The following is a 25,988-nucleotide window of genomic DNA, read 5'->3' on the forward strand; positions in this document are numbered from 1 at the left end:
TTTTTGTCTTTGACCACTGGCTATTCCTAATAGAACAAAGAGTATCAGCCATAGAGGCATAAAATAATAAAACGTAGTGGTTATGTACTCTGTGTCTGTGCGGTGTGGTCTAAACTCTTTTCTCTGACTGTGTTATAAACTTCCTAAGAAAGAATAGTTAAAATTCACATTTAAGTTTTCACAAACTGAATTGCATTATTGCAAATATAGGTAGATAATATGTATTACGCATTAGATCTGTGATCTATGTTTATGCCTTTTAATAATTGCCACTATTGCCTTCATTGTAATTTGTGTATTTCATTTATCGTTGTAATTTTATAAAACTTAAAATGAAATCGAAAAAGCGTCACCATGATAGTTCAGAGGAATCTGAGGAGTCGGATGCTAGTATAAAGTCTAGCAGTTCGTCCGACAGTGATAGTGATGATTCTTCGCTATCGGAACATCGGCATAAGAAGAAAAGAAAACGTGCTGAATCTTCAGATTCAGATAGTAACAGCGATGACCAGAAACGTGCGAAGAAACGCAAGCACAAGAAAAAGAAGAAGAAGCATAACAAGAAAAAGCGTCGATCACAATCATATGACGATGTTTCCGACGATGCTATTTCTATAAGCGAAGGTGAAATCTCTCCTAAGAAAAAGAAAAAGCACAAACATAAGCATTCCAAACGATCTCAGAGTTCCGTCAGTGGAGGTAGATCCGTGTAACAATCGTTTTTATAGAACAATTTAGTCTAAATAGCTTATCAAACTTTTTTTGTATCAGATGAAGATTATGACAACAAGTCCGAGCGTCGCTTGCATAGCGTCGTAAAGGAACGTAGACCATCTTCAGAAGAAGGTATTCAACCATCTCGGACTTATTACCAGTAAGTATAAATCATTTCTGTGTCAATTAAACTGATTCAATAATGATTTGTCTTTTTTTATATATTATAGACATTACATTATTAACCTAAAAGCGAAGTAAGGAAAAAATACATAAGGAAAGAATAAAAAAAAAATTACTATGTACTTAATTATTATTAATTAGTGCACATTATTAAATGCAACATTTGAAAATGTTGGTGTAATGATATTTTAATGGATTTAAGAGTTATTTCAAAAACAGATTATTACATTTCCTAAATTTACTTATTTTACTAAATAGTTTGTTGTTTCTTTCATCATCACTATTCGCTGGCATCTCCATCATCTCCTTTATTTACAGACAATTCAGCATCCTTGTTCTATTCATCTGTGCATCTTGCCATCTTCTACACAGTCCATTGATCTTACTCTTTCCTCATAGTTGTCAACACTCAAACTCAAATAACATTCAGTCTCTCTGCATTGCATAATATATTAAGTATAATTAGTTTAATTTCAATGTTTCTACCGTGGGTGTCATTCGCTCCGACCCAGGTCATCATTGAGTATATAATTAATTTTTTGCTTGTTTGTAATAGTGAGGAAACCTACATGTGTCTGAAGAAGATTATGTATTATTGTTTATGGTATTATATTGTCATGTTTATAAAATTACTAGATATACTTCTAGTTTCTCTTGAAAGATCAAGTCAATATCATAATAGCAGACTGAAGCTACGAAGTTTGCAGTATCATACTACCAAGCCTCATAAAACACTTTAATTTGTTGGTCCAGTGCCTAAACATTGTCTGTGTAAGTCAGTTCTGAATGATGGATTTGGAAAACACAGGCTGTGCTTACACATCATATTTATCAAGTTGTGTTTCAATGTAAATGATTTTTTATTTTATTTTTATTATATTATTATCATTTCAAATATCTTGCCCTTAGAAAAGAATATCATAGATCGGCTTCTGGTGAGGATTATGTACGTGAACCTCAGAAGTACTACCAGGAATCGAGTAGACCGCGTCACCACGAGTACCAGGACAGTTACAACTATGATCGAGACAGGAATGAAAGGTTTGTTTTATTATAATTAATAAACTTTTCTTTCATCATCATTAAAGAATGGAATCATTTAAACTATTATATACAACGAAATATAGCAATTTTGTAAGCGATATACAATGATGATGACGATTCAAATTGTTTTTATAAGTCGAGCACGAGTTCAGTTAAACGTCATAGCATGTACAGTTATGTAGCTTTTATAGTTGAAATTTGCACTAGTAGCACAAGTACATAACATCTATTTCTAGTATTATAGCATTCTTTGTGAGCAGTGAAGGTTTTTACTATTGTTTGATTTTCTCAGATTTGCACCACAAGATGAAAAGTTCGAAAGACAGAGGGACAAATATCGTCAAAATGCACCTTTCGTTCCCAATGAAGAATACAGTGGGCGGCAAAGGGATTATGATGAATACAAAAGGTGAGGTCACATACATACTACTAGGAGTGTAGTGCAGCCTGGCATCACTGTCTTAGAACTAGGACTCATCTTATTCATCACGGTTGAACAAGGAAATATGTATGAATACTTGTAGACTAATTAAAAATATTACTCAATGTTTATCGGTGGGAATGATACATATGGAGATTTTCAGCTCTGAGCTAATTCTTTCTGAACCGGTAATAGGTTTTAGACATTCAATCAGAATTTGTAATGCTTCCTTACACAATGAAGATTTTGAATAGAACACCTTATCTGGTATTAAAACAATTGCAGCCAGCCTATTTCATATATATATATATGAATAATTTAATAAACATATCCCATGAAGATTCTATCACCTGTTCATCTAACTCTGATCATCCTTTTCCCAGAAGGTATAATAGGTTTTTCTTTAATATTGTAATAATAAAAAAATAGACTTGAGTTTTCATCATCAAAAACTTGTAAGTTGATAACATATTTTATATCGTAATTTCTATCAATAAATAAGGAATCCCAGATATGAAGATCAAAGGAGGGATGAAGACCATTATAGGAGGGAAAGAGATGTGCCATATGAGTCTAGAGAAGACATGAGAGGTATGTTAAATATATATGTCTATGTGAAAGTCACAGGTTCAAACCTAATCATACTATTGTGGTTTCCTACCCTAACACACTTAACTGGAGGAGGGAAGATCTTTTTTTATGTATTTAAAAAAATATTTTTGGTTATATTTTTCAACCTATAAGTGGACTGTTTTTTTTAATGATATATGTAGGCGTGTCCGATATATCGAAATCTAAAGTCGGATGTCGTCGGAACATCAGTTTTTATTAATTTTATGTTGGTACGTCAAACATTCAATGTACGATAACATTAAAGTCATGAAATATTCGCCCTATCTCTCTTTAACTTTACAGTAACCCATCCGTGAGAAAGAGATGAAGCGAATGTTCAACCGATTTCGAAATCATAATCGTTTCATCTCTTTCTCACAGATGGTACAATGTAAAGTTAAAGAAAGACAGGGCGACATATGAAATCGGATATCAACACTGATATTTAATCAAAATATCCGTTACACAACCGATGTTACAAAATTCGGATGTTGCCCATGCCTAGTATATAGTTTAAAACCTTAAACTAATAAATATTCGTTTGATTGGATGTAGTCCCGTCTAAAACTCAATACGAAATAAAACGATGTGAAAATAACTCATTCAAACAATGAATGGAATTACCGGATAGAGTTCAATAGAAGGTTATCTGAGTTCATTTTTTAATGTGTCATGTTCAAATGTACACTACATAAATATTGTTTTATTTATTTTAAGGAAATAATAGATACAATCGTTATGAAAGGGCACCCAAACGGCGAGAATTTGGCGAAGCACGAGATTATCGTGAAAGGTAATGTAAAGCCCTAAAACTCTTGTTTATTTTCTTAATTTAAGTAAATATTTGAATCATTCTATATTCTCTAGACGCGGACCAGCCGAAGCCGACCGATACCGCGACAAGGACAGATTGCTAGAAGACAGATACTCACCGGAAAGGTACATCCCCGACATTGTTACGTCATAATGTAGTTCGCACACTATCAAAGTAATAACAATATATAAAGTAATAATGTCTTAACCCAAGTACAGTATAGTTGAGCCTCAGGAGCAGTTGATATGTATTGCGATAGGCGATAGCTGCATGTGTGTGTCGCCTGGCGTTTGTTCCGCGACGTTAAATGACTGTATTTGTTTTTACAGTGACACCTCTACAGACAATTGTAATGAGTTCGGTCTGAACATGTCGCAGTTGCAAAAACATTTAAACGTTTTCACCTTAAACGATAATTACTCTAGGCGTGTTTGAACGTTTAAACATACCCGTGACGTGTAGTCATACCCTTGTTGTTTGTATGTCGCTTTTCGAAGAAGCGAACGAGACCGATTGGAAATTATTTCATTCGTTTGCTATTTATAAATAATTATTCGAGGATGACATACGGATGCCGCTTGGATCTCTGATTACCTCTCATGCGATCATTGCTTCAAATTCATTCATTGTAGATGGTGTATGACCGTATCATGATTTTGGATCGTATGTACTGAGGGGTACGTACTAAGAAAACGAGAAGATTGGTTGAGACAAATATTTAGATGAGAATTAAACGAAGACGAGGTAGTGTGATTTAGAAGAGATAATAGAAAAAGATTTACCAACAAGGAACTCGATAAAACGACAGTGTGATTTTGGATCATTCTGGTAAAACACCAGAGAAGATAGAGCCATGATATATTTATTGGAATTATATATTTAACATATTACATAGAAGAAGACACAAATGCAAACACTGGAACTGCTTTATATGTAAAGATATGTAACGAAGCGTAAAGCAATTTATTATAATAGTTACAAACAGTCTACAAATGACACACTTATAATGAAAATTGAGAGCAACATTTAGAAATTGAGAAAATACAGAATGGAACAGATTAAAGGCATTTTAGAAAATACAGATAATACAGATTTAGAGGAAATTGTTATATGTCTTTATTCAATTGAGCAACAGAATTTGTCATATTGCAATTTAAAACTTTTGATACAAACTCGGAATGGAATTAAATGTATAAACCATATTGAATTTTCTAGAAGTAAATGTGTTTATCGTCATTATATATGAAATATTTTTAATATTTTGATAAGAAGATTTTTCTACGGATTATTATCCAATTTACAGAAATTCTACTGGATTTTATTCACAATATATTATGATAGAGGAATATTTAAACACAGTTGTTGTTAATAAGTGTCGCAGTACCTAGCACCTAAATAAACAGAGATATCCACGATTGGATGAAATTATGTAGGTATACCTTCCTGAATCATCATTCTATTGAAGTGTGAAGCAATGGTAAGTGTACAAGGAGTGTCAAAATAACTGATACATCGTGTTGGGGTGTTTTTTGATGTTTATAATGTAGCTAATGCAGAATGACTTACTGTCCTGCTATTTGTTATATAATTAGCATAAAATAATAAATAAAACCGTCGTTAAGTTTCATAATAGATTTTACATACAAGTATTATATTTTAATTAAGATCTCAACATTTCGTACAATAAAGATTTTAGTTGTAATCTGGAAAGTTTATAATCTGTGTAAATACCGAAAAATATTATCATGTAATAAAAACTTTAGTGATGATTAATTGAACAGTCAATGACTTTAAGAATATTAATGTTATACTTATTATGACCGGTCTCTGCTTTTAAATATTTGTCTCATAGATAACTTTAATGACAGTGAAAATAATAGATTCATCATTATCGATTACAGGAGCCGAGACGTTCGTCGCGAGAGACCCGGCAGAAGCGACAAACCGCCGGTTCCAGTTCGCGGGTAACGAGATCTCTTCTAATGTTATCGCTTTTCAACGAAAGTCGAAAGGATATCAAAGTAAATAAAATGAGCTGAAGTAGGTATCACCATTACGTTTACACAATTTTCAGGGATCACTCGACTTCCAAGAGTCCCGAAGATCGGTACAGGGACACGAGAAGACGGGAGCGAACGACGGAGAGGGAAGAGAAAGCGGAGAGAGGAAAGAGAGCGGAGAGAAGCGAAGGGGGGGAGCGCGAGGAGAGGGCGCGCGACGAGCGGCCGCGCGAGCGCTCCCGCGACGCGCGCCGCGAGCGCCCGCCGCCCCGCAAGTCCAGGTACCCGCTGTACTCTGCCGTGGCGTGTCGGGGCGAGACACGACTCTTGGCTCCTCAGATTGCTGCAATTTCATTGTGCAATTACACACTACGGCTAGTAAAGGCTATGACTATAATAAGTTGGATTCCACCAGCTACTCGATAATAATTATTGTTACCTTTGCTTATCAAGGTTACAAGAAAGAAAAAAATGTAACAATAGCTATTACGGATCAGACATAAAAATATTATCAGTGGAGATATTATAAAAAATATTGAATTGGAATTGGAAAAAGAAAAATCTTTTTAATGTGACCATAAATAAATTTTCAGATTTGAAAACGCAAGCGACAATAAGGAATATACATGGGGTAAAACCGAAGTGAAGAATGAGAACGATAAAAACCAGGGGGACAAAGAGAAACCGAACTTTGGTTTGTCTGGAAAACTAACCGCGGATGCGAATACGGTCAACGGCGTCGTCATAAAGTATACCGAGCCCGACGACGCCAAGCAGCCGAAGCGACGCTGGAGGTGAGAGCGACAGCGTATTATTCTGTTTTATTGTGTCACCAAAATTATTTATTTTTAAATTATCCTTTAAAAATTGAAGAATTTTTGACTGAGCAACGGTACCGGTGTTTCGAGTGTTCTGTACCGTACACTAAACGCACCGGTCGGCCGCAGGTTCTACCCGTTCAAGGGCGACAAGGCGCTGCCGATCCTGTACATCCACCGCCAGTCGTGCTTCGTGATCGGGCGCGACAAGAAGGTGGTGGACATCGCGCTGGAGCACCCGTCCATCAGCAAGCAGCACGCCGCGCTGCAGTACCGCGCCACGCCCTTCGCGCGCGCCGACGGCTCGCAGGCGCGCCGCGTGCGCCCCTACCTCGTGGACCTGGGTACACCCCCCCCTCGTATTCCTTCAAGCTAACTCCACATTGTTAAAAATACATATGGACGGGTTGAGGAGTTTTATCGTGAATTCTCCAAATTCAGAACAACCGATAAATTATTAAAGTTAATTTTTAGAGATAAGTCCGCCTTTGCTTATGTTTTCTCTATTTTGTTATTTTTTAAGTGCAATAAAGAATATATATAAAGTAGTCGCTATTTAAAGTTACTATTTAATTTTAGCTCGTCGCACATACAATAACTTCACGTTTTCGTCGCTTACAGATTCGGCAAACGGTACATTTGTAAACAACAAGAAAGTGGAGCCGCGCCGCTACGTGGAGCTGCTGGAGAGGGACGTCGTCAAGTTCGGTTTCTCGCAGCGGGAGTACGTCCTGTTGCACGAAAACAGCAAAGATGACGCCCAGGATGACGACCAGGAACCGAACCTGGCTCTCGCCACCACGGACCAGATCAAGCAGGAGAAGAGGGCTAAGGAGGTGGCGGCGGCCGACGGAGAGTAGATTTATATTAGCATTGTTTCAAGTGAACTGTTCAATTAATAAACTTAGGCAGTTCACGCTTTATAGACGTGAGTTATTATATCACTTATAATAACTAAGTTATGGAAATAGTTTTCTTTTCTATTATAGCTTAGATGATTTATCTTAGAAGTTGGTTAAGCGGTCAGGCCGATGAGCCGATTGCGAAAATGTTAAAAGAATATGGAAATACGGTATCCTGTTGAGCATATTTTAATCTATGCTTTTGTTATCGGTAGAGATTTGTTTAATTTTTATTAGTAGCGTGTAGACGGTCACTAATAAATCAATCTCTATTATTAAAGATGCTAAATTATATATTGTAGTTGTAGCCAATTAGTGCATATTGGTGTACTTTAATATTCAAATATTTGCAAACGGATATAAAATATTTCTACACATTTGGTAGAGTCACAGAATATTATTTTTGACAGATTTTAATAGGTATAAATATCATTCTCGACGAGTAGTATATTCAATAGTTAGTTTAGCTTAAGGCGAATAGGAGTGAATGAAACGCTACGTTACTGGTACATACGACGTCTCCGATTTATTAAAAACAGATCATAGAAGAACCATATACATATTTTTGTTAAAATAAGTTCTAGCAATAAAATAAATGCATAACTATTATGACCACATAGTTTCATTTCCCAGCCGCCTCGGCTACGGTAACCCATTCTACAGCCTACTCTATATTTACAGCGAATCGATCCACATATGTACATTTACGATTATCATTACAAAATAAATAATTAAATATTAAAATATGGTATCTCGGTGGAATTAAAAACGAGTTGCCTAATATCACAGTTCAAAATGTAGTCTTAAAGATGTGCCTATCAAAGTCTATATTATTCCGCGAGGGCCCCGGCCGCTCGTGCAGGGGTCGCTCGACTCCCTCGCTCAGGGAGGCCCTCTTCGCGATGCCGTTCCGGAGGGGGACTATGGTCGCGTTGGGGGGCCTCGCGCTGGCCCGCAGCGAGTGCGTCCTGTAGAGAGGTGGCTTGATGAGCCTGTTGGGGGCCACGCCGACTATGCTGTGTCGCGAGAAGGGCGCGTAGGCCAGCGGCGAGCGCGGGATCTCGTAGCCGTCGCAGGGCTCGGGGGGGGCGCCGGCGTACAGCAGCTCCAGGTACTTGGGGCTGCGCGCCGGCAGCGCGTGCGACGGCTCCATTTCTTGCTCGGGGAAATCTTCGTCTGTTTCAATTTTAAGTTTTTTTTTTTAAATTAAATTATTACACATGAAAACCATCAAATCCGGTATTTTACTTACGATTAGTGGTAGGAACATGAAACACTGCTTTGAAATATGACGATTTTATTTAAGTATAAAATTATAAATAACCCTTATAAGCAGTGGAAATACTGTTAAACGCAATCTCAATAAACTCGTTTAACGTTTGTAGCGGCATGCGCCTCCATGAACTTCAAGAGCAAAATGAGTATTTGCATCTGATAGTTTGTCCTTAAGACAAAAGAACAAGAAAATGGACATCTTATAGACCTTAACCTGACTTAAAAGATAATGATGTATTCAATATCCGTTACTTCTTAAGTATTCTTAAAAATGTTACGCAATGAAATTAATATTACTGACCTAGAGCATTGCCGTTCTCGTCCAGCAGGTAGGTGCGGTTGTCGACGGCATCTGAACATGCGTGCATGCAACGTACCAGTTAGTAAGGCTCGTTTCATTATGAATTGTTTAGTTACATTATTAGGCACATTTAGCATATTGAGCATGCTTGTCTCTGATAAAATAGCATGCTTGTTATTTAAATAAATTATAATTTAATTAAGTTTGAATTGAAGTGATAAATAAAAAAAAATATATTTTCTTATGCAAAGACGAATCGGCAAGAAAGTTAAGTACATGTAGATAATAAAAGTTTATTTTCTAATAATATATATTCATGCCTGTTACGTATTTGCACAATTGCAAGACGCGGACTCGCAATAAGATTTACTCACCTTTACTTACAAGCAAAACATTTGGTATAAAATTAAGATTTCCTTATACATTAAATATTATATTGATTTTGATCTCACCGTCTCCGAGAAGCGTGAGGTAGTGCGGGGCGGGCTCGGCGGTCGCCGTCAGCGTGATGTTGGGGGAAGTCTTGTCCCGCAGCGCCGTCACCACCTCGAGGCAGTGGCGGAACGACGGACGGGCTTCGGCAGAGTAACTCCAGCATTTTTGTAACAACTCGTAGCTGGAAGTATATTGAAAATATTTTTTATCACACCAATTCCGTAATACATCATTATGAATTAGTTGTTCAACCAGAATAGTTCCCTCGGAGCAGTACTCACAATGCGGAAGGGCAGTTGGGGGGACGGTCGGGTGTCCCTCCGGCGCGGACCAGCGCCAGAACCTGGCGGTTGGTGCGCGCGGGGTACGGCTGCTGGCCCAGCGACAGCACCTTCGACATCAAAATCGAAGTCAAGAATCGTACCAATTTAAAAGTCAAGTCAGATCAACATTACCGTCTTTACCATTGGGCACATGGGGCACGTGCCCAGGACCCCCATCCTGAGAGGGTCTCGAAGAACCAACAACATCCTTCACACGTTTGTGCTCACGTTGCCTGCTATGTATATTTTGGGAAGACTTATATTTTTAAGAAATAACTAACATATTTATCAAAAAAAGCTATTGACGATAGTCGATATTAAAAGTAGAAAGACGTGGTCTTTTTGAAAGAAATAGATATACTTACTAAAAAAGAGCCATAAGATTGTACAACCAATGAGACCCCTACGAATTTACGAAAATTACCGCACGGTTTACTTGAAACTATACTTAAGGTTTGATCATAAGCAAAGTATTTGTACATGGTAGTAAATCTACCAAAAGGGCCCTAAATTAATGGGTGCCCAAGGGTCCCAGCATAGCTTGAGATGGCTCTGCAGATCAATGCTAAATACTAGGCTTTATTCTTAAACAATGTAATCCATACCTCCCAGCACAGGACGCCCCACGCCCACACGTCGGATTGACAAGAGAACACGCCGTCCACGAGACACTCCACTGCCATCCAGCGCACCGGCAGCAGCCCTGAAAGCGAAACGTTAGTTCAGGTCAGAGATCCTGGCCCTCGCGGCGGTCCCCCTGCCTGCCACGGAACGCACCTTCGCCCTCCTTGCGGTAGTAGTCGTTCTTGTAGATGTCGCGGGCGAGGCCGAAGTCCCCGATTTTGACGACGCGCGTGTTCCCGCGGGACGCCACGAGGCAGTTCCGGCACGCCAGGTCGCGGTGTACGAAGTGCATCTCCTCCAGGTAGCGGCAGCCCTTCGTCACGTCCACGCACATATTCAGCAGGTCCAGCAGCGTCAGCGACGACGCCGTGTACTGTGAACGAGACGCGGTCAGCAGGAAAGACGATGGTGATGGTGATCTCAGTGGTAATAACATACGAAAAGAAGACCAACGCACCAGAGAAGTCCTTTTTGATCGCAGATAGCTGAGTAGGTCGCCTCCCTCCATTAGCTCCATGATGATGTAATTAGGGTCGTTATCCAGACAGACGCCCAGCAGTCGCAGGATGTGTTCGTGTTTGAAATTGGACATCAGAGCTGCCTCTTTCAGGAATTCAGTCTTTTCTTGTTCTGTTGCGCCTTTACGCAGTGTCTAAAATTATCAAATGTAGTAAATGTAATGTATATAATTATTTGAATGCGGTTATTATTCATGTACGTTTACGTGATTTTTTAAATTGACTCATAGTCAATTGATTTTTTACAAAATTGTTTGTATTGGCAAATATAAAAAAAAACAAGTGAAATATATCTCAAAAGCGCTACAATGTTCATAAAATATATTACTGAGTGAAAAATGGACAATGGTCGCAAAAAAATGTTTAATTTGTCTCATTTCAAATATAAAGTGGACAGAAAGACTTTACTTATTATTATTATATTGTCCTCCACACGTTATCGAGTTCAGACAATGCAAATATGCGAACAAGCTAGTGTTGCCGTTATACAGAATGTATACAAAACCTCCTTGACTTGGTATAACACATTATTATGTATGTTCATATATTCTTCGATTTTCGTATAATATGGACTTACTTTAACAGCAACTTTAGTGTCGGTGTTGCTATTGTTTATCTGTCGCGCGACTCCTTCGAACACTTCACCGAAGGCGCCCGAGCCTAGGAATTTGGTGAGAGTTATCTGTTCCCGCTTTATGTGTGGTAAGCTGGCTAGTTCCGCGTCCGATGGACAGTGGACGCCCTGGAGTTCAATACAGATTAACATTAGAAATGGTCAACAAACGAAATCAATTTATTACGATGAAAAAATGATCAGAATAAACACCTGGTTATATAATATATTAGTCGAATGTCTGATCGGAAGTTGTCGGAGAGTCGCCAGCTCCACATCGGGCCCCCTCCTTACGATGTTAGCGGTCAGTTGACTCTCTATGGCAGCCTTTTTCTTGCTTCTATTATTATATGCTGCAAAATATATATTTCATTAAATATTTTAAACGTAGTAACAATGCAGATAAATAAAAGGTTACAAATATGAAGTTCGGACTTAATCGATTGTCGATTCCAAATTGGACCGAACGTCGGCCATAAAAAAAGAGATAGCCTCGCGAATAGAAATAAAGCAAAGCTCGCATCGGTATTCGCCGGGCAATCACTCACCGCAGAAGGCGGCGGCGCTGGCGACCAGCACGAGCGCGGCCAGCGCGGCGCCCACCACGGCCAGCGCGGCGCCGTGCGGGCGCGCCGCCAGCGCCGCCTGCAGCTCGCCCGGCGCCGACAGCGGCCCCCAGCCGTACTCGTTGCGCGCCTGCACGCGCGCCCAGTAGCCCGCCGCCACCGCGCCCGCGCCCGCCAGCCAGTACGACTCTGTGGGGCGCGCGCGTCAGCTTTCGGTCATTACTATTACTTGTTATGTGCGAGTCGGCCTCGAGATGAGCGGTGATTCGTACCGGTTCCGTTGTGGAGCAGTTCGAGTCCCTCGCGAACGATGCGCTTCTTCATCTCGTCGTCGACGTCGTCGGGTAAGTTGGCCGGCAGCATGTCACTTATGTTCTGGGTCATGTTGTCGTCGACGTAATTTATCCTGCGTCAAAATATCGACTCCTTTAACACTAACTTCTTAATAGGAAAGATATTTTTATCAACTTATTTAAAACTTTTGTTAATACATAATACCGACTCAGCCGTACCTTCCGATCGGACGCCCCCACACGCGATAGGCGAGCACGGGCGCCCCGTGCGCGTCGGGCTCGGCCCACCACGTGCGCAGCATGCGCTCGCCCACCGCCTCCACGCGCGGCGCGCCCGGCGGGCCCGGCACGTCGCCTGGGGGCACGGTTATTATTATATATGGGGTCCTTCAACAAAAATCTTATAAAAAACAAATTGATTTAGTACGTCCAACTGTGCGAATTAAGTTTACGTTAGCTTTTTGTCGATTTACATTCATCGTATCAGTAGTTCTTACACAGATAAAAAAACAACCATAACTATAATACTTATTCGAGTGGGCCAGGCGTATTTTCTAACCTGGAGTTTCATAGGTGAACCGGTCGTCGTGTGGCCAGTGATAGGGCGGCGCGTGCGGCACGTACTGCAGGCGCAGGCGGAAGCGATAGCGGGTGCGGGGCCGCAGGTCCGTCGCCGACCACTCCGCGTTACCGCTCTGCTCGCACGACCTCCACTCGTCGCCGGAACTCGACGCCTCCGTGTACTGCACGGCGTACCTGGAATGAACGAACACGTTCACCGATGCGCATGCGAGCGGACCCCAGGCTCGCGACGTCGGGCGGACACTCACTGGTGGATGCGGTAGGAGGTGGGCGGCGGCCAGATGACGACGAGCGCGTAGGCGGCGGCGGCGTGCAGCGCGAGCGGCGCGGGCGCCGGGAACGTGCGCAGGCGCAGCGGCGCGCTGTCGGCCGCCACGGCCGAGTGCGGCGAGCGCGCGCGCACCCACACCGTGTACGTGGTGGCGGCCGACAGGCGCGTCATGTCGGCGCTGCGGCCCGACGACACCTCGAACGTGTTGTGCTCTGGCGGCAACGCTTATATTATGGCCTGGCTCGTTTTGTGAACGTCACCGATGAGCCCGGCGAAGGGCCGGTCGTGAGATTGACTGGGTGTAGACGTGAAACATGTACGAGGTGCAAAGAAGTATTGTAAGTTCTGCTTGATTACATATATGTAAATAATTTTGTAATTTTCACATCGGCCTCCCGGGTTGTGAAATCATAGGGATGGGGAAAGAAATAGCAACATGTTTCTCATTTTTCTATAAATTGTTAACATACAATTTTTCTTTATTTTGTTTTATTATTGCAGATTTGATATAAAGAGAAGTATTACCTTTTAATTTATGCGAAAGAGATGGTGTATCATCAGTCCTCCAGTGCAATTCGTACCACAGGCCAGGACTTGGGGTCCATTCTACTCGAGCTAGCACTGGGCTTAACACTACTCCTGTAACTCCTGTCGGAGCAGTTGGAGCTAAAAAAATGAAGCTTATAAATATAAATATCTGACAATAATTATAGCATGATTTCAGATTACAGGTCATAAAATATAAGATCAAGATATTATTATTACGTAACATACCTTCGGCTGCAGTCTGCAAGATAATTGGCGTACCAACTATTGGCTTGACTTCGTAAAGCTTAGCGTAGTAGTTAGTGGCTTCTAGCAGTACAGAATAATTAGTGAACGGCTTCAAGTCAGTCAGGACAACTTCACTGTTGGCAGTCGTGATGTAAGGACACGACTCCCGGTCACAGGTACTCGTGTCGTTGCTCGAGTGTAATCGATAAAATATAGTAAATTCAGTAGACGTCATTTCATACAGTATTTTTGTGCATTTACTCGGTTTGGTCACAGGCGGCATTTGAAGAGTTATACTGTTTGCAGAATGTGACGTCACGTTTGGATGGAGATTCTCTAGGCTTGGAAATAAGCAAAGTCGAGGAGGATACGGCTGGCTCGCTGGGTCTAACGCCATTATTTTGTATCCAAACGTAGTTTTGACTTGTTCTACTTTATTTTTCTTCGATTTGCTCGTATAGTAAATATTCTTCTCTGTTGAATTGTACCAGTAAATATACTTGCTGTCTACAGTGATCGACATTGGTGTAAACCCATATTTCTTTTTCTCTGTAGCATCAATGATCACTCTACAAGAGCAACCGTGTAAGTCAGATACAATAATTCGATGAGTCCAAGGATCCACCCAATACAATTCGAAATTATTACTCGTTAAGTCAATTACGAAGCTACTTGCAATTTGTGGATTATCGGGACACTTGCATTCTTCTTGAAAATCAGATGAAGATACATCTTCGTCTGTATTATTAAAAAATGTTCTGATATTACTGCCGTCTATTTTTGAAGTCATTAGCACTCCGAAGCCTGGGTGACTGTCTTCTTCGTACCAGTATAAGGATCTGCAAATCAATATTGCGTGAGTAGAGAATGAGAAGGGACTAAGATAAAACAAATCTCGCTGGTGGATAATGGAAAGCTGTAACCTACCCCAACATGGGGGCGATCTGCAAGCTGTGTATCGGTTGTTTCCTAGTCAGCACTCGTGTTACGTGTGGCCGGGAATTAGCAATGCCTAGGTCAGCTCGATACATTACGTATGAATCAGTAGATGCTAACTCTCGTTGGGTCCAATAGACAGATCGACTGACCCAATCCACACAAAGACTACTCGCAGTGCCATTGATTGACGTCAACTAAAAAAAAAAATTAGAATTAAGCATACACATAATTTAGTTTGTCTGAAAATAATAATATGTTAATTATATCAAAAATCAATATTAGTAATGACTACTTTTAGAGCATTACCAATATTACTTGGTGTTAGAGCTTTGTGCAAGCCCGTCGGGTAGGTACCACCCACTCATCAGATATTCTACCGCCAAATAGCAGTACTCATTATTGTTGTGTTCCTACAGGCACAAGGGACACAACATCTTAGTTCCCGAGGTTGGTGGCACATTGGTGATGTAAGGAATGGTTAATATTTCTTACAGCGTCATTGTCTATGGGCGGTAGTGACCACTTATCATCAGGTGACTTATTTACTCGTCCGCCTACCAATATCATAAAAAAGAACCTTTTTTAGAGCAGTTAACAAAATAACTTATACTGAAAATTCGCGTTTCATATATCTAGGCGTCTCGGGTGCGGGTTAAATTAACTAAAATAGTATTAATCTAACCTTAAAGTTTCCACTTCCATCGATCCAGGATGAGAACATTTCTTCTAAATTGTTCACCCAGTAAGCAACATTTTCTTCGATAGCGACATCAAAGTCTATCGGCACCCCAGTACTCTTTGGTATAATTTCACTCTCTCCTGAGTCCAAATCAACTATTTTTATTGACTCTTGGGATGATATCATCACTCTGGGAATGGGGTTGATGTCATCAGATGAAGCCGAGACAATTTCAGAGTATTGCCCGAACCCTGCATCAGTAAATGCTCGAACCTACAAACGAAATAGTTAATCAAGAACACAAAGACAGACTTTTGATTTCTTAAGTTTTTGTTCGTGTATTGATATAATCATATCAATAACGAGACTACATTTTGTCGTACAAGCTGAGAATGGTGTCACCTCAATCATAAAAAGTCTCCAAAAATATAAAGTACTCAGTGACAGTGACAGTACTTTATATATAAACACACATATTTTTCCAATAAATATAGAATAATTTCAGTAAGACTTACCTGAAAAAAGTATGTGGAAGCAGGTGCTAAGTCCCGCAGCATGAGCTGCGTATGTAGGGGAGACAGGCGCGCATCTGCGCAGGCGGAAGGCTTGGCGGGCGCCGCACGCGCCCCCACGGCCCAGCACTGGGCCTCGTACCCGCGCACCACACCGTTACTTCTGCTTGGAGACTGCCAGCGGAACGTGGCAGTCAACGGGCCGCCGCTGTGGGTTCGAAAAACGAATTTAATTACTTCACGCAGGTACATAAATTGTAAAAGGTAATAGGGGTTACGAGATAATTTAATATATTTCCATTTCTTTGATCTGATCTCTAATTGTCGGCAACGGTGGCTAATTTCATACGGAGAGAGAGAGTGAATGATGTGTGGAGGATATACTACACAAGCGTGTATGGGTATATCCACGTCTATCTCTATTCACTCGTAATCTGAAGGGACGGCTTGCAAGAAAAGACTTTATATACTTTCCGAAGTAAGGAAGTATACGCTGCCTACTGCTACTGAAAATAAGATAAGATCGCCAGTAGACCTTAAACATAGGAGATAGTGAAACAGCAAACATGTCAGATAAGCGAGGATTAGGAATAGGTCGCGTACCTGTGCGCGGCGTGCACGTAGACGCGCGGCGCGCGGGGCGCGGCGGGGGGCGCCTGCGGCGTGCGCAGCGCCGCGCGCGCCGCCGCGCCGCCCCCCCACTGCGTGTGCGCGCGCACCGTCACGTCCATGCTGCTGTACGGCGACACGGCGCGCGAGGACAGCTCCACCCACGGCACGTCCACCGTCCTCTGCCGCACACGAGTGTTCGCTTTGCATTACTATTATTACATGTCGTCGAGGTGCAGTCGGAGACTGATGAGGAAAACACTGGTTCTGCGATTTGAGGGACTTGTGCGGACTTAATGACGTGCTTAGGAGTGATTTTATAATTGACAGATATGAGTAAGAAGCGCATATTTTTGTTTACCTCAATTTTGTACTGTCCATGGAAATGCAAACTGACGTCGTAGTACACTCTGCTGTTGTTGACGTTGACGCGCACAGCCGGGGCCCACGTCACGTTGAACTTGTCCCATTCGCCCTCCACCTTGATCGATGTCGCGTTTATTGTCTCCGGTATAGCGACGAGTGACTCTAAAATGTACAAAAATAAATCAATATCAACTGAAGCTTGAATCTTTGAATCGAACTCTACTTTAATATCTAATTTGAGTAAAAAATATTCTTCAAATATAATAATCAATAAATTTACCGCTGTCTCTATGTAGAGTAGGGTCCCTAACAGCGATTACATGGACGCGTGGGATGAGCTCTGCAGTGTATTTCCCCGCTAAATCAGACACGACAGCCCTGGAGGCGTCCTGTACCCACACCAGTCTCCCACTGAAATAGCAAAGCGGTCCGAGTGTCGCCGTTCCCGATAAACGCGTTACTAATGATCCGGAAACCTGAAATTTAATCCATTATCTTAATTATGTAATAACGTAAATAAAATTATAATTATATTTATTTTATTATCAAACCTCATTCGTTCCAAGTGATATTTGGTCCGCCGTCTGCGCTCGATGCAATTCCGAACCATCATAACTTCTGACTAACCAATACAACCATTTGTTTTCTAAGTCTACTGTTAAACCCATAACTGCAACCAAATCAAATCAAATCAATTTTATTCAAGTAAACTTCACAACGAAGCGTTTTTGTCGTCAATATTAAAATACTACCACCGTTTCGGAAAGCAGCCTCCAGCGAGAAGAAACGGCAAGAAACTCGCATAGTTGATCTTTTCAAATAAACAGATTTACAATGCTGTTTTTTACAATAATTAGTTTCCTGTGATGGAACCCGAGCCTAAATCCAGGCGTTTTTTTCTAAAAAGTCCTCTTTTAATGAAGAATAAGACTTATTTATTAATTTAGCCTTAATAAACTTTTTAAATTTCGAAAATGGTAAATTGGTTACATTTCCCGGTATCTTATTATATATGCGTATACCATTGCCCAAAAACGATCTCTTTACCGTATGCAAACGGAAAGTACGGGTTATAAGTTTATTCTTATTTTTTGTATCAATAGTATGTATATCAGCTGGCTGCTATCAATTATATTTATCTCCAATATTAAAACAACATTCGAACGATTTTTATTACTGTGTGTTCCGTACTCACCTTGTTTTCCACTAAACAATTGTGCTGGATAGTAAATAATTTTGTTTTCGCCGTTTAATCTCGCAGCTTCCACAGCGTGACCTGTATTCCAATATATATAGGCTCCTAATGAGTCAATGGTGAGCTCTTTCGCCACTGTTACTATAGGGACAGGTTCTCTGTTTCCACCATCAAAGTTCCCTCGCGTTATCTAGAAATAAACATACTGTATGTTCTATATCCGTACATAAAGAGGAAAGAAAGTTAAAAACTGGAGGCCAATTGTGCTAACAAATTCAACAGATTATCGTGATCTAATCGAAACATAATCATTGCCGGTCAGCCGTATTCCTATTCTACTAACGCAACGAACCAGTTGCAGTTCGGTCAAAGCATAATCGGAATAAAAAAGAGATCGTATCGTAACTGATACAAAAAAGTAGAAGTAGTTACGATTAAACTCAGGTTATATTTTGTGAAGAATAGTCGAAGTTCGACCGGAATAGAATCGGGAACGTATTATTACCGTTATGAGTTAACAGAATTGCTCCCTGATATCTTTTAGTATAACATTATAATTTCACCTACCAGTTGTTGCTTAGGATTTGACCAATAAATCTTTTTCCCGACAAAATCCACGGCCAAGCTACCAACGTTGTCCATATTGGGCATTATTCCCTTTTCATGTGTCGTGGTGTTGTACCACATTACCGTCGATGCGTTTGTTACGAGGTAAAGTTTATCCCTGTACCATGAAATGTCCGTGATGTACAAATTCTTAAGATGGGATCTGTTGAAAAAATGGTACATGCTTACTAAGAAAACTATTAGTATATATAGATATTATAAAAACTAAAATTAAAACTGACTACAAAGAATTGTTTGAATAGACTGTTTAAATAAAAAATTAACAACTTACTAGTGGCCCAACTTAAACTGGTATTTAGGACCAAATACAAAAAAAAGCATCAAAATATAAATAGGATCACAAACAAGAAAGTTATACCCGAACAAATATATAGATATACCCCCAGACGAATTAAATACACCGACTTTTTCAAAGTCGGCTAAAATAAAATAATCTTAACTGTTTACCTGTGAATTAGAGTTTGCAATTTGTCCCCAGTCAAATCCGTTTGCAAAAGTCCGTCAGGACCTGACCACAACAAAGTACTTTGTAAAGTGGTAGGAGAGAACGTCAAAGTTTTCCCAACAAACTCTGATGACCACGGTCCCGATCCGGACTCAGTTACGGCCGCTACTCGAATAATATACTCGGTATCCTGGATTAAATTTTCGACGTTGTACATTGATTCGCTTATATTTGCCCTGAAATTGTACAATATGACATGAGAACGTAAACGTTTAAAAAATAAATTTATATGAATGCATGTAACTCACATTTTAATAATTTCACCAGATATTGGTTCTGTCAGTTGTAAATGAAAGGTCCATTGCTGCCAGGCTCCTGTTCCTTGGTGACCTAAAAGATGTGGAGGCGACCACGAAACTTTCGCTCTGTTTATTCCCATAACGCTTTGAACACCTAAAGGAGGATTAACGGGAACAGGAATCGGTTGACAACTTCTCAGTGCGACTAGTACTTGTCTGGTTGCGACAGTTTTTGTGTTATACGCTAGAGGATATTCGTTATGAAAGTAACTGTCACTTTGATCGTGATACTCTTCTGTTAGCATTTCCTGGCCGTTAGTCCAATAAAACAGACCATTAGCATATGCGATTGAGCGCGCCGAGAAGAACATGGGTGTCTGAGTGTTGCTTCTAAAATCGGTAACTTCACGTCTAAAATAAAAAAGCATTGATATAATTTATTTATAAGTTTTGTTTTTATTCTATGAAAATTCTGGTTCGTACCCATCGAGAGACACTGCGAGGACTGTATTTCGTCTAAGATGCGCGACGAGAAGTCTAAAATCTGCATGATCTACTGTGAAAGCTCCGAGGTGAGCGTCTCTTACTATGAGTTCAGGTGGAGCGTCGTGTCGAACACCATTTGAAATATTTGCTAAATCCAATCTATATAGACCACCGCGTTCAACACCACGGAGTGCCCAAAACAAATACCTAAAGAAAAAAAAGTTTGTTAATATTTAATAAAACCTGGCCATTCACAATTTACAATAGTTTTTATTTTAAAACTCACCCATTGTAAGCGTCCACTTCAAAGTGTATCGGACGGGAGTTAAACCCTGACAAAGCGACGATTTGATTTTTTCCGTCAAAGTCACATCTCAAAATTTCCCAACTCGAATATAGGCTCGTGTTCGACCAATTAGAGCTTTCCCTTGTGTAATATACTTCACCAAGTACATATAAATGTCGATTTAACCAATCCACGGACAAATCCAAAGGTTTATATAAAATGTTCTTAGGCGTAAGTATTGGTTCAGAAATACTCTTTTTAACTAAGGAACTTCGATACACGAATCCGTCTGATACAGATATGAATAACGTATCGCTGGAAAAGTCGAGACCAACGCCTGTAACAATATAACGAATAAAAAAAATGACGTAATTATACAACAATATTTTTTGTATTCTCTATAACACTGTTTATTTTCAGAGAGTGGTTGTATAAAAACGAGAAATAATATAAAAAAAAATTTACACCTAGTTTCCGACACTATTTTCAATAATTTCCGGGACAAAACGGGTTCATTAAGAGATAAAATAATAAGGGATATTATTACAGTAAGATTAAGTATACCTATGTATATTTGAATTATGAAAAGGAGTACCTTCTTCGATGCTGGTTTAGTTGAATCTACATTCCGAACCAATGGTAGTTTTATGATTTCATTTTATATAATCACTTTCTTTTTTATAATAATTTCAAAAGTGTTGTTTTAAGCATCTACTTCAATAAATTTTAATAACGTTTTCGATACATACCTGTAATTTTATGTTCAGTGCTGTAAAGTTCAACGGGATCAGATAGCATGTCATTCGCAGGCGCTGCAAGAATATTATGCTCTCCTCCCAGAATTAAAATTGGTTGCTGACTAGGAATAGCTGAAAATAATAAATAAGTTCCAGCATATTACTGGTCATAACGAGAGGGATTCAACTTGAAACATTAAGTTCTACTACTTCTCGAAAAGTTTAGTACTTACATGTAGGTAGAGATGGAGTTTTTATTCTGACGTAAGCCCTGGGTCCTTCTCCGATGGAATTTCGCATTGCAACTGACACTTCGTACTCTCTTGCTGGCGCTAAATTTTGGAACATATAGAATAGAGTATTGTTTGATGCAGGCATGTCCTAAAACAAAAATAACAAATACATATGAATAAAATTAAAAAGTTTCTGATTATTATAATTAAACTGATTAAAAAAGAGGAGGTTATTTTTCTTTTCTTTATGTTTGTCATCTTAGAAGTCCGTCATTTATAAATCGATTTCAAAAAATCTATCTTTGGTTGTTTGTTTTTGGTTACTTAACGTTTAGTCTCATTTAAATTAAAAAAAAAATACCACTCAATACCAAGGGTGAAAAAAATATATAATATTGATTTAATTGTACGTACCTCTAAAGCATCATTCGTATTGGGCTGAGCGTCCGCAAGTCGTAACACATATGATATTAGTGGTCCGTTGGGGAAAGGTCCGGGTTCCCATGAAATAGCGACTCGGCTGGGATCTGGAGCTGCAGCTCTCAGTGCGGTGGGAGCAGAGCTTGGCTTGCCACTCTCTAAAGTCGATATTACGACCGATGGCTTTGAATACACTGGTTCCCCAGCACCGCTGTGGCCCGATAGAAATATAGCAACGCGGAACTAAAAATAAGAGATTAAGTAATTATCTATTTAAGTATTTTTATATTTATGGATTAACATTGCCAACTTTCAAACTTTAAGTTGCTACTGAGTATATCTTGACGGAAAACTTTAATAATTTAGTTTTACTGGTTGATGATTTTATTAGTTTGAGCTCAAGATCTAGGGATTTGACTTTGTGAATAAGCTATCACTCGCTCAACGCGGGTGTTACAGTCCCAGGTACCGTATTACAGTATGTTAGAAATACATTAATTGGTGAAAAGAAGTAGAATTGTCTCTGGCTAAAACTCATTGTCTTCTATTGTATTTATAAGTATCTATAATATTTTATAGTACGACAGTAGGCAATGGTAGAGTGTAACCCAGAGAACTCTCTAGTAATAATTAGTAGTTAAATTAGATGATAAATTTTATAGAAATAATAAAAAAGTACTTACTCTATATTTTGTGTACGGTCGTAAATTCTCTACATGAATAATCGATTTGTCGGAATGGCTCGAATTGGAATAGTACTGCCAAGTGCCCGGTAATTCCTCGTAACGCCATTGAACAAGATAACTCAAATTTCCTAGATTAGGCGCATCCCATACTAAAGATAAAGAAGTCGCCGTGAGGCTGTCCGCTACCAAAGCCGGGGCAGGAGGAGTGCCTAATAAATCTGTTGAGAAAATAACATTGATTTAATTAATTGTGTAAATTTAAATTCTCTCGAAAATTTGTATTGACTGTAAATCACAAAATACTATTAGCCATAGTATAAACATACCTCTGATCTTTTGAAAATAAGTGTTAAGTGCTTCATTGCAACCCATCACACAGTACAATTCTCGAGAAAAAACCGTTTCCGAAGTGACATTCTGGAATTGAATGGAATAATTAAAATAAATGTTTACTACAATACCATACTTCAATCTTGAAATAAATAATACTTACGCAAACAATTGGGCAAGTGTTTTCGAGTCCATCTAACCAAAGACTGCAACCGAGCCTGCACTGAGAAATTAAGTTCAAATTAATAAAACCATCTGAATGTCTTCCTTACTTTAAAATTAATGATTAATAGCGTAAGCCGATCTTTGTCCCAGTGATTATGGGAAGATAGCTGCACATAAAAAAAGGAATGGTCTCATTTTGAAGAGCTCAAGCCGTAGATGTGCAGAAAAATAAAAAAGATTCTTGATTGCAATTTACTATATTGTTACGCTTTAATAAAGAATTAAGTTACTGGCCGGTTAGATAACGGCTGTATAAAAAATGAAAAAGGTGCGAACCTACTACGACATATTTTGTTCTTTGTTGTGTTTTAATAAAAAATATATATAATAACTTTAAATCAGTGGTGAAGTTGTTTTAACACAACGAGACTTTATGAACACGTTTATCTCGAAACAAGGAAAAATAAATACTTTCTTAAAAATCTGTTGAATAAACGCGTTAATAAAGTTCCGCAGACGACCCACTGGTAATTAATAAACTTTAGAATTCACATATAATTAAATGATGTCCCATTGGAATCAAGTACAAGACGTTTTTTTAATTAGTATTAGAAGTATTTTAAATAAATGGTTACACTTTTTAAACATTGTATAGGCATGGTGTATTGTTTTAATTGGAAGTACTTAAAGTACTTAAAGTATGTAACGTTCACTAATTTATATTATATGTTTTCGTTATCAATGTGTTAAATTGTAAACAAATAATATACATATATCTTTCCGTCAACACTTTGTAAGTTCGTTTTATAGTTTATTATATTTTGACATCGGTTTTAATTAGAGCAATGTGTAGTATACGTAAACATGTGTATAGGTAGTGTATGTTTACAGATCTCTTGTAGATATTAAGTCGTGAGCGTTTCGCGTATGTTTACGTTATTGCGCTGCACATGTTCATTTCAACTTTTAAACGTTTACAGAAATCGTAACTCGAGTGCTTTCAAAAACCGTATCAGTTAAATTTTTTCACTACGTTTCGTTGTTTAGTTTCTTTTTTACAGATTCGTTTCTTTTTTCTTTTAATTAGTAATCACACTAATATTTTCAAGAGGTTTTTTGTTCATTCAGTACAATCGGTAATTGTCGTTATGGGCGTTTCCAAACGAAATACAACAGCAAGCAGTATACAAGAATTATGGATCTTATAATTATAAATGAAAAAATCTTTTATAGATTCTAATTGAATTTTTAACGATAACATTTATAACTGTGAATAGTAAAATAAAGAATTCACACGGTAACCTGGTTTGTACCGGACTTTTACGGTCGAGTTGCGACCTTTACGGGTGGTGACTTGTAAGACGCAGGTGCTTCTGCATTTCCTCGCTTCACCTCACAACCCGCTATGGAACTAACTGCTTCAATCACTGGGTCGTAATAGGGGAAATTAAACTACGCGAATCATGTCAACGTGTGATCATGGTTTCTAAAGTACCATTTTTTTATTTTAATTCGTATATACATTTATTTCATTCTTCAGTGTAAATATTTGTAATTTATATAATGTTTATTTGGAAAAAAGTAAATTGATTGCTTTGGGTCGATCGACATATAAAGATAATTACATACATATAGCATTTTTTTATCATTTACGTATTTGAATAGAAAATATTAATTTTATAAAATCACGTATATGTATTTTTTATCGTATTATTTTATTATATTATTAATAAACCCGTAACGGAAAAAAATGTTTCGTTAACGTACAAATAGCCGTATTAATTATTTAAAAAAAACACTTATTTTATTTTATTAACCTTTTAATTATGAACAACCTTTATCTGAACATAAATTACTTTTTTTTAGCATAGCATTAGAAGCCTGTAAATTTTCCCACTGCTGGGCTAAAGGACTCTTCTCCCTTTGAGGAGAAGGTTTGGAGCATATTCCACCACGCTGCTCCAATGCGGGTTGGCGGAATACACATGTGGCAGAGTCTCGTTGAAATTAGACACATGCAGGTTTCCTCACGATGTTTTCCTTCACCGCCGAGCACGGGATGAATTATAAACACAAATTAAGCACATGACAATTCAGTGATGCCTGCCTGGTTTTGAACCCGAAATCATCAATCACTGGGCCATCTCGGCTCTATATCACGTGCTTCACATAAATGATACTAAAATAAAAATGTTATTCACTAAAGTACAAGTCTCTCATATGATGGTTTTGTGTATATCTATTATCATAATAATTTTAGTATTATTACAGTTACAATGTAACGTAGGATGTAGACTAACGCAATGTCTGGTCATTAATGAATGCACTTATGCAATACGTAATGAATCCGGGAGTATGTTTAATTTCAACTAGAGTTGCTCGCTTGCTACTGGGAAAAGAAATCTTCACGATACTTGGTTCTGCATTCAGTTTGCTATGCTATAATGAATAAACAAATATGAATTGAGTTCATACTGTTATTTTCGTTCCGCGATTTCTTTATGTTTGGGCAGGTTTCTGACAATTAATTTACCATTTAGTTTCAGATTAGATGACCCTTTTCTCCCTGTTTAAAGAGCTGTAGTTAAAAGCATAATATATCTAATGAATAGAAAATATACAGCGAATAAACTGACAACAATTGTGGAGATTAGATGGAGACAAATAAAATGGTGAACCTGTCGACACAACCTGAGTTAATCAAATTTAAATAGTACCTAGTAACTGAACTGAATTACTCAAAGACTTAAATTATTTTTTAAACAGAGTGATATAAATTCAGTATGTACGTTCATGAGTTTATCCGTGTACTGCATTGTACACAATATACAGGCGTTAGTCAGTACGCGGAATAATTAACGAGCAAGGATGAGTGTACGCGATCAGTGCGG

At 38.8% G+C, this 25,988-nt stretch overlaps 2 protein-coding genes across 3 annotated transcripts in view; one reads left to right on the forward strand and one right to left on the reverse strand.

Annotated features, from left to right (window-relative positions):
- Positions 1 to 58: 58 nt before the first annotated feature.
- On the forward strand, positions 59 to 8,088 carry LOC125067021 (probable serine/threonine-protein kinase DDB_G0280133). The gene is made up of 12 exons (XM_047675390.1): positions 59 to 699; positions 772 to 874; positions 1,807 to 1,938; positions 2,234 to 2,350; positions 2,865 to 2,953; positions 3,692 to 3,767; positions 3,842 to 3,913; positions 5,690 to 5,752; positions 5,863 to 6,069; positions 6,382 to 6,582; positions 6,736 to 6,950; positions 7,228 to 8,088. Exons 1-12 carry the CDS (start codon positions 333 to 335, stop codon positions 7,464 to 7,466), a joined length of 1,881 nt encoding a protein of 626 aa, XP_047531346.1. The 5' UTR covers positions 59 to 332; the 3' UTR covers positions 7,467 to 8,088.
- A 68-nt stretch (positions 8,089 to 8,156) lies between these two features.
- LOC125067020 (proto-oncogene tyrosine-protein kinase ROS) overlaps positions 8,157 to 25,988 on the reverse strand; it is a 36,077-nt gene continuing 18,245 nt past the window's right edge. Inside the window, exons 3-37 of one of the 2 annotated variants that reach the window (XM_047675388.1) lie at positions 23,096 to 23,155; positions 22,929 to 23,019; positions 22,600 to 22,820; positions 21,911 to 22,159; positions 21,497 to 21,644; positions 21,276 to 21,395; positions 20,527 to 20,863; positions 20,238 to 20,447; positions 19,764 to 20,165; positions 19,458 to 19,691; positions 18,951 to 19,152; positions 18,384 to 18,573; positions 17,740 to 17,858; positions 17,469 to 17,664; positions 17,184 to 17,350; positions 16,817 to 17,004; positions 16,217 to 16,421; positions 15,705 to 15,974; positions 15,011 to 15,216; positions 14,084 to 14,922; positions 13,835 to 13,975; positions 13,287 to 13,521; positions 13,016 to 13,212; positions 12,676 to 12,811; positions 12,436 to 12,569; positions 12,146 to 12,352; positions 11,811 to 11,950; positions 11,562 to 11,726; positions 10,924 to 11,118; positions 10,620 to 10,839; positions 10,448 to 10,545; positions 9,801 to 9,910; positions 9,537 to 9,700; positions 9,085 to 9,135; positions 8,157 to 8,684 (exon numbers count right to left, since the gene is read on the reverse strand). In XM_047675388.1, the coding sequence (XP_047531344.1) occupies positions 8,299 to 8,684; positions 9,085 to 9,135; positions 9,537 to 9,700; positions 9,801 to 9,910; positions 10,448 to 10,545; positions 10,620 to 10,839; positions 10,924 to 11,118; positions 11,562 to 11,726; positions 11,811 to 11,950; positions 12,146 to 12,352; positions 12,436 to 12,569; positions 12,676 to 12,811; positions 13,016 to 13,212; positions 13,287 to 13,521; positions 13,835 to 13,975; positions 14,084 to 14,922; positions 15,011 to 15,216; positions 15,705 to 15,974; positions 16,217 to 16,421; positions 16,817 to 17,004; positions 17,184 to 17,350; positions 17,469 to 17,664; positions 17,740 to 17,858; positions 18,384 to 18,573; positions 18,951 to 19,152; positions 19,458 to 19,691; positions 19,764 to 20,165; positions 20,238 to 20,447; positions 20,527 to 20,863; positions 21,276 to 21,395; positions 21,497 to 21,644; positions 21,911 to 22,159; positions 22,600 to 22,820; positions 22,929 to 23,019; positions 23,096 to 23,155 (7,233 nt within the window). In that variant the 3' untranslated portion in view covers positions 8,157 to 8,298. The remainder of the gene's footprint in view (positions 8,685 to 9,084; positions 9,136 to 9,536; positions 9,701 to 9,800; positions 9,911 to 10,447; positions 10,546 to 10,619; positions 10,840 to 10,923; positions 11,119 to 11,561; positions 11,727 to 11,810; positions 11,951 to 12,145; positions 12,353 to 12,435; positions 12,570 to 12,675; positions 12,812 to 13,015; positions 13,213 to 13,286; positions 13,522 to 13,834; positions 13,976 to 14,083; positions 14,923 to 15,010; positions 15,217 to 15,704; positions 15,975 to 16,216; positions 16,422 to 16,816; positions 17,005 to 17,183; positions 17,351 to 17,468; positions 17,665 to 17,739; positions 17,859 to 18,383; positions 18,574 to 18,950; positions 19,153 to 19,457; positions 19,692 to 19,763; positions 20,166 to 20,237; positions 20,448 to 20,526; positions 20,864 to 21,275; positions 21,396 to 21,496; positions 21,645 to 21,910; positions 22,160 to 22,599; positions 22,821 to 22,928; positions 23,020 to 23,095; positions 23,156 to 25,988) is intronic. The other variant, XM_047675389.1, reaches the window with a different exon arrangement.

The sequence above is a fragment of the Vanessa atalanta genome, chromosome 10 (assembly GCF_905147765.1).
Source record: "Vanessa atalanta chromosome 10, ilVanAtal1.2, whole genome shotgun sequence".
Classification (NCBI taxonomy): Eukaryota; Metazoa; Arthropoda; class Insecta; order Lepidoptera; family Nymphalidae; genus Vanessa; species Vanessa atalanta.

What these genes read in the sequence shown, in the direction of transcription:
- LOC125067021 (XM_047675390.1), top strand. Translation starts at nt 333, where the DNA reads ATGAAATCGAAAAAGCGTCACCATGATAGTTCAGAGGAATCTGAGGAG. An exon ending in TCAGAGTTCCGTCAGTGGAG is followed by an intron (nt 700 to 771) that starts GTAGATCCGTGT and finishes TTTTTGTATCAG; the next exon opens with ATGAAGATTATGACAACAAG. An exon ending in CCGCCGGTTCCAGTTCGCGG is followed by an intron (nt 5,753 to 5,862) that starts GTAACGAGATCT and finishes CACAATTTTCAG; the next exon opens with GGATCACTCGACTTCCAAGA.